Source organism: Mesoplodon mirus (genome assembly GCF_964341445.2).
Source record: "Mesoplodon mirus genome assembly, chromosome: 2".
NCBI classification, from domain to species: domain Eukaryota; kingdom Metazoa; phylum Chordata; class Mammalia; order Artiodactyla; family Ziphiidae; genus Mesoplodon; species Mesoplodon mirus.
Genome location: NC_138977.1, coordinates 62,434,766 through 62,450,794, shown reverse-complemented (window position 1 = coordinate 62,450,794; position 16,029 = coordinate 62,434,766). Strand labels below are relative to the sequence as shown.

General features: G+C 40.3%; 1 protein-coding gene across 1 annotated transcript in view; it reads right to left on the bottom strand.

Moving 5' to 3' along the window:
- The window catches only part of KAT6B (lysine acetyltransferase 6B), a 182,327-nt gene that overhangs the window by 23,126 nt on the left and 143,172 nt on the right, over positions 1-16,029 (bottom strand). The window contains 1 exon segment of the mRNA XM_082606337.1: positions 15,715-15,808. Coding sequence (XP_082462463.1) covers positions 15,715-15,808 — 94 coding nt within the window.

Sequence of the window (16,029 nt, the reverse complement as noted above, 5' to 3'; positions counted from 1 at the left end):
AAAAAGTTTTCCAGTTCTAAGAGTTACAAAATCTAAGCCCTAAAACACACCATAGGGCACAACCTATTTTAAGACCACCATTTTCTTTAAAAAACAAACAACAACAAATGCAAAAATAAAACACAGATACAAAAAATGACATTAAACAAATATATACAGCTTAATGGATTATTATAAGACAACCACCCTTATAACCATCACTCGGGATCAAGAAATAGAAGCTTGCCAGCTATCCTCAAAAACCTCCCACCTGTCCCATCCCGTTCACCCCTCCTTTTTCCCTCATTAAGTGACCACAATCATGACTAATAGTAATCCCTCGTGTTTCTTTATACTTTTATCACCAAAATGCCCCCAGGCACTACAGTATAATCTTGTCCATTAAAAAAAAAAATAAGGAATGTCTTTTAAGTCTCTGTTAATCTATGGGTTCCCCCCTCCACTCCCTTGTTCTCCTTATAATTTATCTGCTGATGAACAGGGGCCATTTGACTACAGTTTCCTAAATCTGGATTTTCCTGATTGCATACATCCAGTGCAGTTCAATTTGTTCCTTTTTCCTCTGTTTTCCTGCAAAATGGCAGCTGGATCCAGAGGCTTGATCAGACTTGAGTTCGATTCACTGGCAAAACTACAGATGATGGTATGTTCCTTGATCATGAAGCATATAAATTCTGTCCCCCTTTTTGCAATGTCTGCTGCTGCTCTTGTTCAATGTCTAGATCCATTAATTCACTGGTCAAACTGCAAAATGTGATGTTTTAATTCTATCATTTTAATTCTATCACTTCATTTCATTTATTAGCTGGAATACGTTTATAAAAAGATGCTTGCCTTCATTTACTATTTGGTTACCTAGTGGTATAGTTCATATAGGAAAGGCAGGTTAAATGCTTTATTTACCAGTTTGCAAGATAAGATACTAGTTCCCATCATCCTCTTTTGTTTGTTTTAAAATGTCATCATGAATGTGTGAGGTTATACATTTGATGAGTTTCAATTAATTTCAATTGTTATCTTTATTATTATATTTAATGTCTAGTGGGAGCCTCCTCAAGTTGAATCCTGAGTCCTTTTGACAAGATGCTAATATAATTTTTGCCTCCTTGCTGTCTAGTATGAAACAAAGGAAAACTCCTTTTACAGAAAGAATTCTCTACTTCATTTTATTATTTATTTATTTATTGGCTGTGTTGGGTCTTTGTTGCAGTGCGTGGGCTTCTCAATGCAGTGGCTTCTCTTGTTGTGGCGCACGGGCTCTAGGCGCATGGGCTTCAGTAGTTGTGGCTCATGGGCTCTACAGTGCAGGCTCAGTAGTTGTGGCGCACGGGCTTGGCTGCTCCGCGGCATGTGGGATCTTCCCAGACAAGGGCTCGTGCCCCCTGCATTGGCAGGCGGATTCTTAAACACTGTGCCACCAGGGAAGTCCCGCTACTTCATTTTAAATAATGGTTCAATTTGGCCCCCGAAAAGGACACATGCAAACATACTGGGTATAGTGAGGTCTACTTATATTACATTTTCCTCAAGATTTCAGCAACACTTCTTTCAATACCTTCTGCTGTGTTTTTTTCAATGTGGATAAATGCATAACTGAATTACTTTTAATCCACCCAACTATTTTTAAGCAGTTTATAAACATTAATTTAAAACAATTTTGTTGAAAAAAGGAGCTCCTCCATGATGTTAATTCAAAGCAGGACTCAACATGAATAAGTATAAAACAAGGTTTTTATATTGGCAAATATGAAAATGTAGCACTAATATTATTTATTTATTTATTTTTTCTATTCTTTTTGCGGTATGCGGGCCTCTCACTGTTGTGGCCTCTCCCGTTGCGGAGCACAGGCTCCGGACGCGCAGGCCCAGCGGCCGTGGCCCACGGGCCCAGCCGCTCCGCGGCATATGGGATCCTCCCAGACCGGGGCACGAACCCGTATCCCCTGCATCGGCAGGCGGACTCTCAACCACTGCGCCACCAGGGAGGCCCTGTAGCACTAATATTAGAGCAGAAACACATTAAACACAAACCTATGGGGGAGAGAAAAAATCTTCTTTCTTTCTTTCTTTCTTTCTTTTTCTTTCTTCTTCCCTCCCTCCCTCCCTCCCTTCTTCCTTCCTTCCTTTCTTTCTTTCTTTCTTTCTTACTTGGCTGCACCACACAGCTTGCAGGGTCTTAGTTCTCCAACCAGGGACTGAACCAGGGTCCCCAGCACTGGAATTGCAGAGGGCTAACTCCTGGACCGCTAGGGAATTCCCCAGATTTCTAGTATTTTCCTAACAGAATTCTAAACAAATGCAAGAAAATTGCTTTACCCAAAACAAATTGATACTAAAAAATTACTACCTTACAACCAGCTGAAATTATAAATATATTATTTAGAAATACCCTCATGAGAGGATATTATCAAACTATTACCTTAGAAAATTCTACTTCAAACATACTACTACAAGCTGGAAAATACGTTTATGGGGAATATAGTTCCCTTGAAACCAAAACCAGGTATAGCACTAATTTCCACAAATCAGAACAAAATCTTTCTTGCTCTTGGTTTAATAATGGAAAAATGCTTCCCTTGCATATATGTTAACAGGGAAAATGGAGACGAGAGTTGGAAGCATTTCCTCCTCTGCACTGATGGAGCCCCACACACATGGCATACATGGCGGGGTGAATCCTCAGTGCGTCTATCCACTTCCCTGTGGGCAAGAACTGGGGCATTTATCCTGATGGTCTCATCACCAAGGCCAACTCTGGCAGAGCATGTTGACTGAAGGAAAGGACGAAGGGATCAATGAGTGGAAAACAAACAAAGACAGAGAGGAGATCTGAGATCAAGCACCAATTCTGCCATAAGCTGGCTGGGTGAATCTGGCAGGTGTTGTCAGTGACACAAAGAAGAGGACTGACTACATTTGGGGATTCATTTATTCACTCACTCCCTCAACAAACCTTTTGTGGGCTGGCCTGCTACATGCGTGGCACTGTGTTTGTGGTTTGGAGTTTGGCAGTGAACACGTCCTAGCCCCCGTGACGGTGTTGCCAGGGTTCCCTTTACTCCTTTTTTTTGGCCTCGCTGCATGGCTTGTGGGATCTTAGTTCCTCGACCAGCGATTGAACCCGGGCCCTTGGCAGTGAGACCGTAGAGTCCTAACCACTGGACCGCCAGAGTATTCCCAGGGTTCCCTTTACTCTTTTTTTTTTTTTTTTTTTTTTAATTTATTTTACTTTTGGCTGCCTTGGGTCTTTGTTGCTGCGCACAGGTTTTCTCTAGTTGTGGTGAGCGGGGGCTACTCTTGGTTGTGCTGTGTGGGCTTCTCATTGCGGTGGCTCCTCTTGCTGCCAAGCATGGGCTCTAGGCATGCAGGCTTCAGTAGTTGTGGCACGCGGGCTCAGCAGTTATGGCTCGCAGGCTCTAGAGTGCAGCCTCAGTAGTTGTGGCACACGGGCTTAGTTGTGGCACACATGCTCCATGGCATGTGGGATCTTCCCGGATCGGGGCGGGAACCCGTGTCCCCTGCATTGGCAGGCGGATTCTTAACCACTGCGCCACCAGGGAGCCCCCCCTTTACTCTTGAAGGCTAGGTTTTCTCATACTAATTATTGGAGTGGAATTTGCCCAGTAGTGGGTTTCAAAATGACTTGCTGAAAATGCCGGTCAATGTTAGAAATCTAAACAGACAAAAGATTTGTTAAAAAAAAAAAAAAAAAAAAAAAGAATCCACCTGCATGCCAAAACTTGAAAAATTCTCAGCTATGTAAGGCAAAATGGTAGCTGCAGACCGTATGTTTCATATTTACAATGTTTTCATTGAAGCAATGAATACAAACTATTCTATAAGAGCAACTTATTTGCTCTTATTTATGACAAGCTTAGTTTAAAAAAAGATACATAAATAAATCGTTAGCTGCACTGCCTCATGCAACTCCTTTCAATGTATTCAGTAAAAGTCACCCTCTGAATAAATCACTGAGAGCGCAATTTTCAACCTTGATGTTATCTTTAGCATATTAAAATATAGTGTACTTCAGCCCAATGTAATAAAGCAGTCATGACAAAGGCTTCTAGTGCAACATATTATAATGAGAAAATAAGGAAAAATAGCCATTTTCCTTATTATATTATAAACTAGGAGCCTATTAAAATATATGTCATTATTATACTTGATTACACAGGTCAAAACATGTCTTCTAAAACCCAGCAGAAGTCTGAGGATATAGCTGCTGGTTCTATCTTCTAACAAGTGTCATGGTGGAAGTGGGGAAGCAGTTATTTTCTCAGAAAAGGCCATAAAGGACTCGAGCACAATTTCAAAAGCATAACTTATTATTCTTTAATGGTTGCCTTGCCTGTGCTCACCCAGGGAGGACAGCTGCTGGGAAAGCTCTGCAGAGAGAAGCCTTCTTGACAGTTTCCAAGGACTAAAGTTGGAATTCTCCTTCCAAAATAAATGCATGAAGAAACGAATTATCTGATAGAAGTAAGGAAAAGATAAGTGTCTCTTCGACCAACTGTGTGTAAATGTGAATTCTGTCACAGCTCTCATCTCTCTGCCCAAGGTTTATAGTAAATTAACGACAGCCTCCTTTCTGATGCAACTTATATGATCCTAAAATAGAGGCTGCCCTTGAACAAAAATACCAGACCTCAAAAGAAGGCAGGGCGTACCTGACATCATTTGGAAGTAGGCAAACCACACCTGATTAATTATGTTCTAATAATATAAAATTCTTCTTAAGAATCATGTGTGAGAAGAGAAAGTACATTAAGAAAGCTCTTCCAGGGCTTCCCTGGTGGCGCAGTGGTTGGGAGTCCGCCTGCCGATGCAGGGGACACAGGTTCATGCCCCGATCCGGGAAGATCCCACATGCCGCGGAGCGGCTGGGCTCGTGAGCCATGGCCGCTGAGCCTGCGCGTCCGGAGCCTGTGCTCCGCAACGGGAGAGGCTGCAACAGTGAGAAGCCCGCGTACAGGGAAAAAAAAAAAAAAAAAAAAAAGAAAGCTCTTCCAGAGGTAATTCATTTAACATTTATTCAATATATAATAAGGACCTACTCAGCGCCAGGTTCTTCCAGGTGGTGAGATTACAGCTGAGAACAAAGACTCTACCTCCATCATGGGTAATAAACCATGAATATGTAAGACATATGCAACTTTCTAAATGATTTTGCACTTACTCAGCCTAGAACATGTTTTTTATGGTCAGTGCCATTGAAAAAAGAGAAAATTATTAAATAAAAGTTGCATAAGTAGGTAAATACCATATGTCAAATGTACAGCTCTTTCATTCAGTTTGCTTAACTCCTCACAGGGGGTCAGAGTGTTTCAGTCATAGATCATGTACCTAAGACACACTGTCATGGTCTCTCAGAACACATCTTTGATGCTTGGCTTATGGGGCTCACAAATGGGGGAAAGTGAAAATATTTACCCTGCAGCCTACCCAACAGAGAGTTTATGCCCCTAGGGAGTGCTGCATGACTTCTACCCCACCAGGGATAAGAGAGAATTCATATGCCTGCCAGGGTAAAAGGATAAGTCTGCTCAGGGTGAGGTGACTGGCACCAGAGCTATGAAGTTAGCACCATCTCTGGCTACCTGGACTGGTTCCTGGGTCACCTGTTGGAAAGTGTAACCCTAAGTCAACCACAATGGTGCAGAGATGCCCAGAGACCCTCACTAGAGCATCGGGTGTCTCACCAGGGCCTGTCAGGCTAGGACCCAGCTCCTGCAGGCTCGCCCTGATGTTGTACTCAATTTGCCCTCCGAGAGAAGCTAGTGACTCCTGTCCAGTCTTGGTTCTTTAGAATTTACGGTAAAATGTGGTACACTGGAACCCAACCAACCAAATTACTTAATTAAAACTCCTACTTTCTGGGCTTCCCTGGTGGTGCAGTGGTTGACAGTCCGCCTGCCGATGCAGGGGACACGGGTTCGTGCCTCGGTCCGGGAAGATCCCACATGCCGCGGAGCGGCTGGGCCCATGAGCCATGGCCGCTGAGCCTGAGCGTCCAGAGCCTGTGCTCCGCAACGGGAGAGGCCACAACAGTGAGAGGCCTGCGTACCGCAAAACAAAACAAACAAACAAAAACTCCTACTTTCTATAGGAGATAGGCCAGTCAGGATCAAAAAGTCGTTCCAAAAAAAGCAATTTTCAGGTAGGATGAAATTACTCTAAATCTTTGCTTAATAGTATTCTTAAGTTTTATTTAAATTGTGTTTTGAAAAAAAGGTTTGTAAGTGGTAGCTCTTTTAAAGTAATCTACTGAAGGCTATTAAAACCGGAAGTTGCTAGCTGATAACCTGAGATACTCTGAAATGTATTCCTCTATTTAGCTATATAACATAACATTTAAGCTAGTAGCTAGCGTCTAAGATACAGGGGAAGACGTTTTCTCTTTGAGAGAGTTAACATGATTAGCCTCTCAACATCACACCTTTCTAGGTAGAGACGCAGGATGTGACTTTCTAATTCTGCTTGATGGACCTAGAAGGGCAGAGAAGTAGGGAGAGCAGGAAAGCAGAGAGAAGATGCTTTCTCATCTAAGTGGTGCTTCCTCAAGAAATCAACCAAGAGTTATAAGGAGGCTAAAAGAAAGACAAGCTTAGGTCTGGATTCTCTAAAGTACCTAACGAAGAGGTCTCTGTCATTAGAACCAGACCGGGGAAAGAATGAGGGCGTGGAAAATTAACCCATTAATTGTCAGTGAGAGTGAAACTAGATATTAAATTGTACCCAGAAGCAATCCTTCCATAAAAGTTTATTGTATTTCTTATTTTCCTTAAGTCCAGGTGTGTGTGTGTGGCCACACACACACACCATTCTTAAGAAATCGGAACAAGTACAAGGACACTGCTAACCACACTTGCGATGTGACCAAGTTCATAACTTGTAGGCACAAAACTGGGTCATCTGCAGCCATCTTCTAGCAGCACACACTGATGACAGACTCAGTTTGTAAACAGTATACATTCCCCATGAAAGCCAAAGTGAAACCTCTCAACATATAAGATCATAGAAAAGAACAGCAAAGGGGATTTCCTGAAATGAGTGCCTAACTCATTCCACCGCTCCTAATTCCTCTAGAGTGAGTTCTGTGCCATTAAGTACAACCCTGACACATTGTACAGTATTTTAATATTGAATAAAGAAAGCCAAGAACTGAAGCTGCTTACAAACTTTTATGAGTAGCCTACAAATAAACAGACAGTCGTTTTTAAAATGACTGAAGGTACAGCTAACTGACAATTTATGTAATTGACAAACTTGTCATCTGTATACCAGTCTCAAGAAAACTACAGATTTATGTTTGTAGACTGTTGGACCCAACTGTCATCTACCCTTTATAGCTCCCCTAAGAGTAAGTCAAGTGTGAAACAAAGAAGAAAAAGTTAATACAAAATTTAGAATTCTTATAATTCAAGTTAGTATGTTTGATTATTTTAAATTAGCAAAGAGTATTGAATTTCATCAAATGCCTTTTCTCAGTTTGTACTAAACAACCCATCTGGTTATCACTTTTTGTTTTCTCTTTAATTTTATCCATCAGTGCTCCCCTCTCCTCTTTCCGCCAATGCTCCAGTCTCTCTAGCTTAAAAACAGAAACAACCTACAGCCCTTGACAGTCGAGCTTTTTGAATCTACTTCTTTAAATTCCACTTATACACAGTCCTCCAAAGTATACTTTTTACACCTTATCTTAACCTTCTTCTCTGGGGCACTGAACAGTGGCTGGGGAGTGACCTTAGACAAGTTTCTTAGTGTCTCTGTGACCTGCAAAGAGAGATGATAACAGTAACCAACCTCCTAGGGTCTTTGCAAGGATTAAGCGAGTTAATGTGTGTGATTCGGGTGACAGTGCCTGACACATAGTAAGTGCCCTAGAAATGTCTGTGTGTGATTCGGGTGACAGTGCCTGACACATAGTAAGTGCCCTAGAAATGTCAGCTATGATTATGAGTACCATTGTTGTTGAAATACTGACCTCTTTTGGCTTCCCTGACACCATTTTCTCTTGATCCTCTTCCTACTTCTGGACCCTTTACAATTTTCTTGATGACTTCATCCTCTATTAGCCCCCGGAATGTTGGAACTCCAAGAACGCCATCCTCAGCCCAGTTTCCCTACACTCTCCGTGGGTTGTCCTCAATCACACCTATGGTTTCAACCACTATGGCATGCCCACGATTCCCTGTAGGCTCCCCCTACTGCATACCCTTACCGAACTCTGAACTCCATGGGAAGCTGCACATGGATGCCTAAAATTACAGCAAAGGCAACATGGCCAAAGCTGCGCTCACTACCTTTCCAAGCTCAGTTCATTCACTTATTCAACTAGTATTTACTGAGCACCATTAGGTGCCCAGCAGAGTTCTACCTGCTGCAGAACGAACAGGAAAACACCTGCCTCATTTCCACACATCCTCATCGCCACTGCCCTACATCAGGCCTTCCCTGACTCTTGCTTCTTAAATTAATTTGCTTTTTAGTTACAACAAAAGGTATAAGGAAATTAAAATTGCCTGTAATTCTAATTCTAGAGATAATCTGGAAGTGTATTTCCTTTCTTTCTGTCTATACACTATTTACATAATCGAGAACATATTATATATACAATTTCGAAAACCACTTATGTATCATAAGTATTTTCTTATTTTATTAAAAATTCTTCAAAACATAATTCTCAATGGCTAATAATATTCCATTATAGGAATGTACCGTAATTTTCTCAGGGGAATGGTTCTCTCTTACCTTTGAATACTGAGGTTATTCTGTTTTTGCTTTTTTTTTCTATTGTCAGTAGTTTCCTCACCTTTACAATGAGGTTAAAAGCACACATCTCAACAGCTGATGTGAGGACAGAATGGGTCAGGACTCCTAGGACAGTGACTGGCACATATTAGACACTCAGTAAATGTCAGCAATGTTGCTGCCCCCAGTGATTTTCCTTTTCTGCACATTCTGTGTTCATGTCCTCTGCTCATTTTTCCATTAGGGTTTATGTTTTAACACTATCAAACCTTTACTTTTATATTTATTTAAATACTACAGATATCAAAACTTTGCCTGGTATACTTGTTGCAAACATCTTTCCCATTATGTTTACTTTTAAATATTAATACTTTTTCCTACTTAGAAGTTTTACACTTTTATACAGTGAAGTTTATGTATTTTTTGTGTGACTTCTTTCATTCTTTTAATGCTTAGGATATCCTTGACCATCTAAAGATTAGATAAATAATTAGATATCCTTTCTTCTACTTTTTTTCTTTTTAAAAAAATTTTTTGATTTTAGTTAGTTAGTTAGTTTTAAAATTTTTTGGCTGTGAGGCATGTGGGATCACAGTTTCCTGACCAGGGATCGAAACTGCACCTCCTGCATTGGAAGCGCAGAGTCTTAACTGCTGGACCGCCAGGGAAGTCCCCTCTTCTTCTTTTTTAATGTCTTTATTTTTTATTTTTCTTAATCCCTAAGTCTTTAATCTACTTGGAGTTTCTCTTGTTGTTATCCAAACATCTAACATGTTTCCTTACATGGCCACGCTTTTGAATATGCTGTTTCCCTCAGCCTGGAATGTTTTCACTTTAACTTCTCATGCCATGAGCTCTCAATATCTACTGTAGAAATGTACTGCCCAGCAACTGATGGCTTGTCACACCTGGCAAGAGCTATGTCTTCTTCATTTTTGTTGCTGGTATATAGCAGAGTGTAGACTAAGGTGCCCCAATCAACAAATGTTAAATGAAGAGGTAAGAAATGAATCTTCTCATCCTTCTCCATTATCCAGTTTAGAATCTGATAAATGCATTTACACAAACACACAAGTAAGTGCTGATGCCGGCCTCTTTCACCATGACCTGGCACAGTGTCCTGCAACCTACTGCTGAATCAGCTGCTTTCCCTGGGTCTCTCCCAGGTCAGTCAAGGAGCATGGGTTTTGTATCCTGCTCCCCAGACAGGGTTTGGGCTCTGCAGACTTGAGTAAAAGCTCATTATCTGCTGGGCAGTGGCCCAGCCAAGCAGAGTCCTAAAACACTGAAAGTATATATAACAGACTCTCACCACTCTGTAAGAATGTATCAGTCAAAATCTGCCCAAGCTACTTACTATAGCACTTTTAAAACTGTGACATATTGGAAACAACCTATATGTCTATACCTAGGAGACTAGGTGAATAAAGTACATACATCCACACATTGGAGAACTATGCAGCTGTAGAAGAAAATAAGAAGATCTCTATGCAGTAGCATGGAGTGATTTCCAGGATATATTCTTAAGCGGAAAAAAGCAAAACATAAAAGACTATCTATAGTATGCTACCTTTTGTGTAAGAAAGGAGGAGAAATTAGAAGACACACAACTATTTTCTCATTTGTACCAAAAGAAACGCAGGAAGGATAAACTAGATACTAATAAGACTGGCGACCTGCAGGAAAGGGTCAGGAATGGGACTGGGGGAGGGAGTGGAGGAGGGGAGTGACACTTGTCTGAGTATACCTTCTAATATAGTTTCAACTTTGAAAATCATGTTAATGTTTTATAGCCTTAAAAAAAAAAAAAAACAAGGATAGAGAAAAACTAAAGTGGATAACAAACAGAAACAAATAAGCCTAACTGTATTTCAAATGAATAATATAACCTTCCCGAAGGGGGAAAAATTAAAAAGAACTAACCTAACTAACATTTGGAAACAGTACTTTAACTAAAAGTACACTCAGGGTAAAGTCAAAAAGAGCTACATACAAAAACTGACCTCTGGTTAGGAGGTTTGTTTTACACAGTGGTATGAGCTAGCAATTCTAAAACTACTTAATGTGTATTCTAGGACTGAGCACATAAATAAATATATCGTGGGTAATGGAAGTCAGGTTTCTCACTATCGGAGAAGAGAGTTACAAACGCAGAAATGTGGAAGGATAGACTAAAACCTTGCAGTGGTGTTGATCTGGAATGCAAAGGAAGTGGCTGAAGGATCAGACATGTCAGAAGGACACAGGAGCCAGCTTGAAGCAATTCCCACTGAATAAATCTGGGGCAATTTGAACACCAAAATAATGGCAGCAACATAATGGCAGCAACAGGTTATAATCCAAAGAATAAAATAAAAATCCATGAGTACTCCATAATTATATAAAGACTAATGAAATAAATGAAGTAATTATTTAACTAAAAAATTAATAAAGGAAGCTCTTCCCTACAGCAAATGTCAACAAATAAGTAGAATATACAATGGGATTTTAAAAATCACCATTTGGTTGTTACCAAAGTAATAACTATTTTAGCTAAGAATCATAAGTAAATGCTAAAAGTAGTAGGTGAAAATTGGGTGAGAAACAGGATATTTACACAATCCCAAAGTATCTTCTTACCAGATATTTACTGATTACAAAGGGAAAGATGTTATTTTACAATGAAGAAACCTGAAAGGCACCACCTTAAGCAGTGATGGGACAGATAACTGATCCTGTAATCCTGATAAGAGGCACTGAGGAGGACCCAGCAGCGCTTCTGTGGTGTTCCTGCCAAAAAAATCGAGAACTTGAATATGACCAAGAGAAAACATCAGACAAGCCCAAATTGAGGGACACTGTACAAAATAAATGGCCTGTACACTTCAAAAATGTCAAGGTAACAACAAAACAAAACAAAAAAATGACTAAGGTATTATTCCAGATTACTCAAGAGACATAACTCAACATGAGATCTTGGACTGGGGAAAAACATTTTCCCTCCCCTGGAAAAGGGCATTAGTTGAAAACTGGCAAAATTTGAAGTTTGAACAAGGTGGAGAGATTAGATAATAGTGCTGAATCAACATTAACTTCTTGGTTTTGATAATCTGTGGTTACATGTGAGAGCATCTTTGTTTTTAAAAAAACACTATGAAATAGTAAGGGTAAAGGTGCTACAGGTCTGCAATTTACTCTCAAATGATTCCGAAAAAGAAATACATCTCAATATGATAGAGGGGGATGGGGAGGGAGTGGGAGGGAAATAAAAGCAAAAAGCAGATGTGATTAAATGTCAATATCTGGGGAACTGGGGTAGAGAGTATATGGGAATTCTTGGTGCCATTTTTATAACTTTTCTCTAAGTCTGAAATTATTTCAAAATTAAAGGAAAAATAGTAAGCTGGATAAGGCATTGCTGGGCAGCTCTGGCAGCGCATGGCCTGGCAGGGAACACGTGGCTGCCCCAGGATCCAGCAACACCCTGGGAGGAAAAGCAGCTACTTGCCTTGTCCTGGGCAGCTCGGAAGCAGGAATCATAAACGTTTTGTGGGACGGGGGCTTCTCTGACGTTTTGCGATGCCTGGTGGGGATGGAGAATGGGGGGGTGTGTGTGTGTGTGTGTGTGTGTGTGTGTGTGTGTGTGTGTGTGTGTGTGTGTGTGTGTGTGTGTGTGTGTGTGTGTGTGTGTGTGTGTGTGTGTGTGTGTGTGTGTGTGTGTGTGTGTGTGTGTGTGTGTGTGTGTGTGTGTGTGTGTGTGTTTGTTTAGAAACAGATGGGGAGGACTTTAAAATTGAATCTCAGAAACCAGGAGACAAAAAGAGATGGAGTTATCAGCTTCAACCCACGACAAGTCACTCCTTCCTCTAGCCACTTAAGTTTTGGGCAGAGTTACAAAACCCCTGAGTTGGTTTATGAGCAGATTGGGAGTTGGTGCCCTTTAGTCACTCCGGCAAAGCTCTGCAGATGACCTCCTGGGCAGCCCTGCTCAGACACATCCCAGACAAGCTGTCCTAGGAAGAGACAGACAACAACATTATTCCAAGGACAGCATTTGGTCCTGGGATGACCATTCCACCTCTTGACTGTCCTGGAGAACAGTGTTCAAAGCTTTGGATTCACAGTTCTTTATATACACACAACACATCATTTTTCACTCATGTCTGTGATCCAGTGTGCCAATGGGCAGCTGGGCAGAGAACAGCTTTCCTTCTGTCGGTATCTTGTTTTGGCTTCCTAAACCAGCAGTGATTACAGACAAAATAAAGATTTCCTGCCTTACAACTTTCTTTGAATTACTGAAAATACCTCACCGACCAAAAGACCCTCAGGCTCATGTACAAACAGAAATAAAATAAATCTAAGCATTAAAAGTTTCCTTTAAAAAACAGAGCAGATTTTAGAAAACCTGTAACCCCAGTTATCTGTTTTTCCCTGAGTTCTGAAATGTAAGGTTGACAAGGATTATGCGAGGTCATGGGGTTTATCTCCTACTTCTGCAAAAGACTGGATCTAATCATCATAGAAAGATATTTATCTTTATTTAAGTAACTCCAAAGAAGGAGATGCTATCAATTTTTTCAGCAGCCTACTCTATCTTCTTTAAAACCTGTGTAGCCAAGGAATTATTTTTTCGCTTTAAATTGAATTTCTGTTGGGTTTACACCAGTCCCCATTTTCTCTGAGTGCTATAAAATTCTTCCCCTGGTCCTCTCTTCTCTGAAGGAACAGCACCAATTCCCTTTCAACTTTATTCAAATCATTCATCATACTCCTTAACCCTCTCCAGTGCAGGGTGATACCAAGGGTATCTGGAAGAGAAAATCTGAACTGATACCTGTAGCACTGCATTGTCTGGATGCACCCCAATGGATGGCATTTATCATGACGGCCCTGAGCCATCCAGATAGGTTCCCCTGTGTTCCCTAGTTCATGTTTTAAAAAGACAGAGTAGACTCTAATACAGTTTTCAAATAAAATGGTTAACATAAAGATTTAGCATTTGAAGGGAATGTCTTTGTTCCTGGGTTGTTATTTTATGCATTAAGGCCTCAGTACCAGATCACACTGTACAAGTAAGAGGCTACTGTATTTAGAGACTTGCATTTTTACCTGGTAAGTACCAGTCCCTTTTAAATTTTAGGTGGAAAATTATCGTGGGCAGTGACCATATCACTTGGGAGATTCAATACAACTTAACAAAAATACATCTAATGCAGATTATTGAGTGCACTGTCCACCTGAATACAAAAAAGGTATCCAAGGAGTTTACAGTAAGTTGGAAGTATGATACTTAGATCAAATAATTACCACAAAAGAATGAATTGAGTCTAAGTGCTATACTGCAGAGACATGGAGCAAAGAAGAGAACGGGAGGAAACTCCAGGAGGTGGGATCAAAAAGAAGAGGCTCCTGAGCTAGCTCTTTAACAATGGGTAGGATTTTGAACAGACAGAGGCTGGAGAAGGAAGAAGTGGTCATTTCAGGAAGGGACTGCACAAAGAATGGAAGTATGGGAACCTGCTCAGAATATTTGAGCAAATGGAGATTAATATATGAAATAATACATGAAAAAGCCTAAAACATAGGCTGGAACTAGCTGTTGGAAGATCTTGAATATTGAGCTAAGAAGTTTGCCTTACTCTGTAAGCATGCAGATACTATCCAAAGTTTAAGGCTCGAATGGCTGCTATGCATACCAGAAATTATAGTATTTAGGAACAACTTGTGAACAGCGGCCCCAAAAAACTCCAAAACAACACAACTGGATTTGCCCTTAGAACTCATTACAACTAGGACTGTGAAGTAAAAATGGTAAACTTCTGGTAAGATGGCCCTCCATGGGATAACTCGATCGAGAAAGAAGAGTAAGACTAGGGTAACAAATTAAATAACTAGAAATGTCATCTGAGAATGTAAAAATAATCAATAAAGATACTTCAAAAAAGAATATCCTTCAATGTCAATAAATTATACAAATCCGTCCAAAGCTGCTATACGGTTATATTTTACACCCAAACTTTAACATTTCAACATCTAATAATATAGATTTAGACTCAACATGTTACTTCATGGTTTTCCTTGAGGACATTTACATTTTGCTTTTGCATCTGATGTACCTTATGAAAATTACATGATCTGCTATATTCTCCTTCTTTCAGTTTAAAATCTGGTAATGAAGAAGCACACAGTTCCTAGCGACAGATTTTTACAAGTGATTATTATCATGGGATACCCCGCCTTCGTGTTATCTGGATACTTTGAATCCATTCTCCAAATGCAGCCTTAATACTACATTAACACATCCAGTATAATATAAACAGGGAGAAAAAAACTACCAATTTTTTAAAAACATTATCCTATGCGTACTTTAAAATAGTATTCCGATTTTCACTGAGGAGACTCAGAAGATACAAATGTGTATAAAAAATATTTCTTGGGCAACCTCTAGATACGAACACTGTAATAATTTCTGTAATAGAAAAGGGAAATTAACAAAACAAGATATTTATTTCTACCAGACAGCCTAGAAGGATAGGCTACCTCAAGAATTGTTTTTCTGAAGATAAAGATCCCTTTCCTGCTCTGTACTGCACAAGATTATAGGAAAAATTTTAGAAAGCTGAAAATCCTTTTAAATAACACTTCCTTTGGCTTTAATCACAAATAATTGCCTCTTTTGGTGCTAATGAGCATGAGCCCCACAGAATGGAATGTAATTCTGCCGGTTCATTCAGGGTAATGGCTTTGTGAGCTGGTGACACTGCCGAGAGATCGAGTCTCAATTTCCTAGAGTACAATAGTGAGCAGCAGTACATTTTTCACTTGAGGAAGATTTTCTAACCTATGTAAATATAAGTAGAAAACCCGTTATCTATTGATAAAAACAACAAAGTAGGTTAAATAAAGTTTTACGCGCTACTCTCCTTTAACAGCCATCAGCTCCCTGGATCATGAAAGTAAATAAAGTACTTCACTTACTGAAATCAATGAGAAACCGTCCAAATCCTTGCCTTTGGTGCTGGGGCATGATCATTATGCAGGAGACGTTATACTTCTGCTGGCAAAGCTTTTCCTGAGGGAAGGAGAGACAGATCAAGTATGTCAGAGCACTGCTGAAGTGGGCAATTCCCTGCACCTGCCATCGTCCTTGTACCACGGTCCACTAAGGTGAGCCAATGTGTTAGGTCAGGATCAAGCAGAGTAATCCTACCGTCTTAATCAATCAAACTATCAGCTAACAACTAACTACCCACTCCAGGCATGCCTCTCAATTACATCTTTATTCTTGAATGT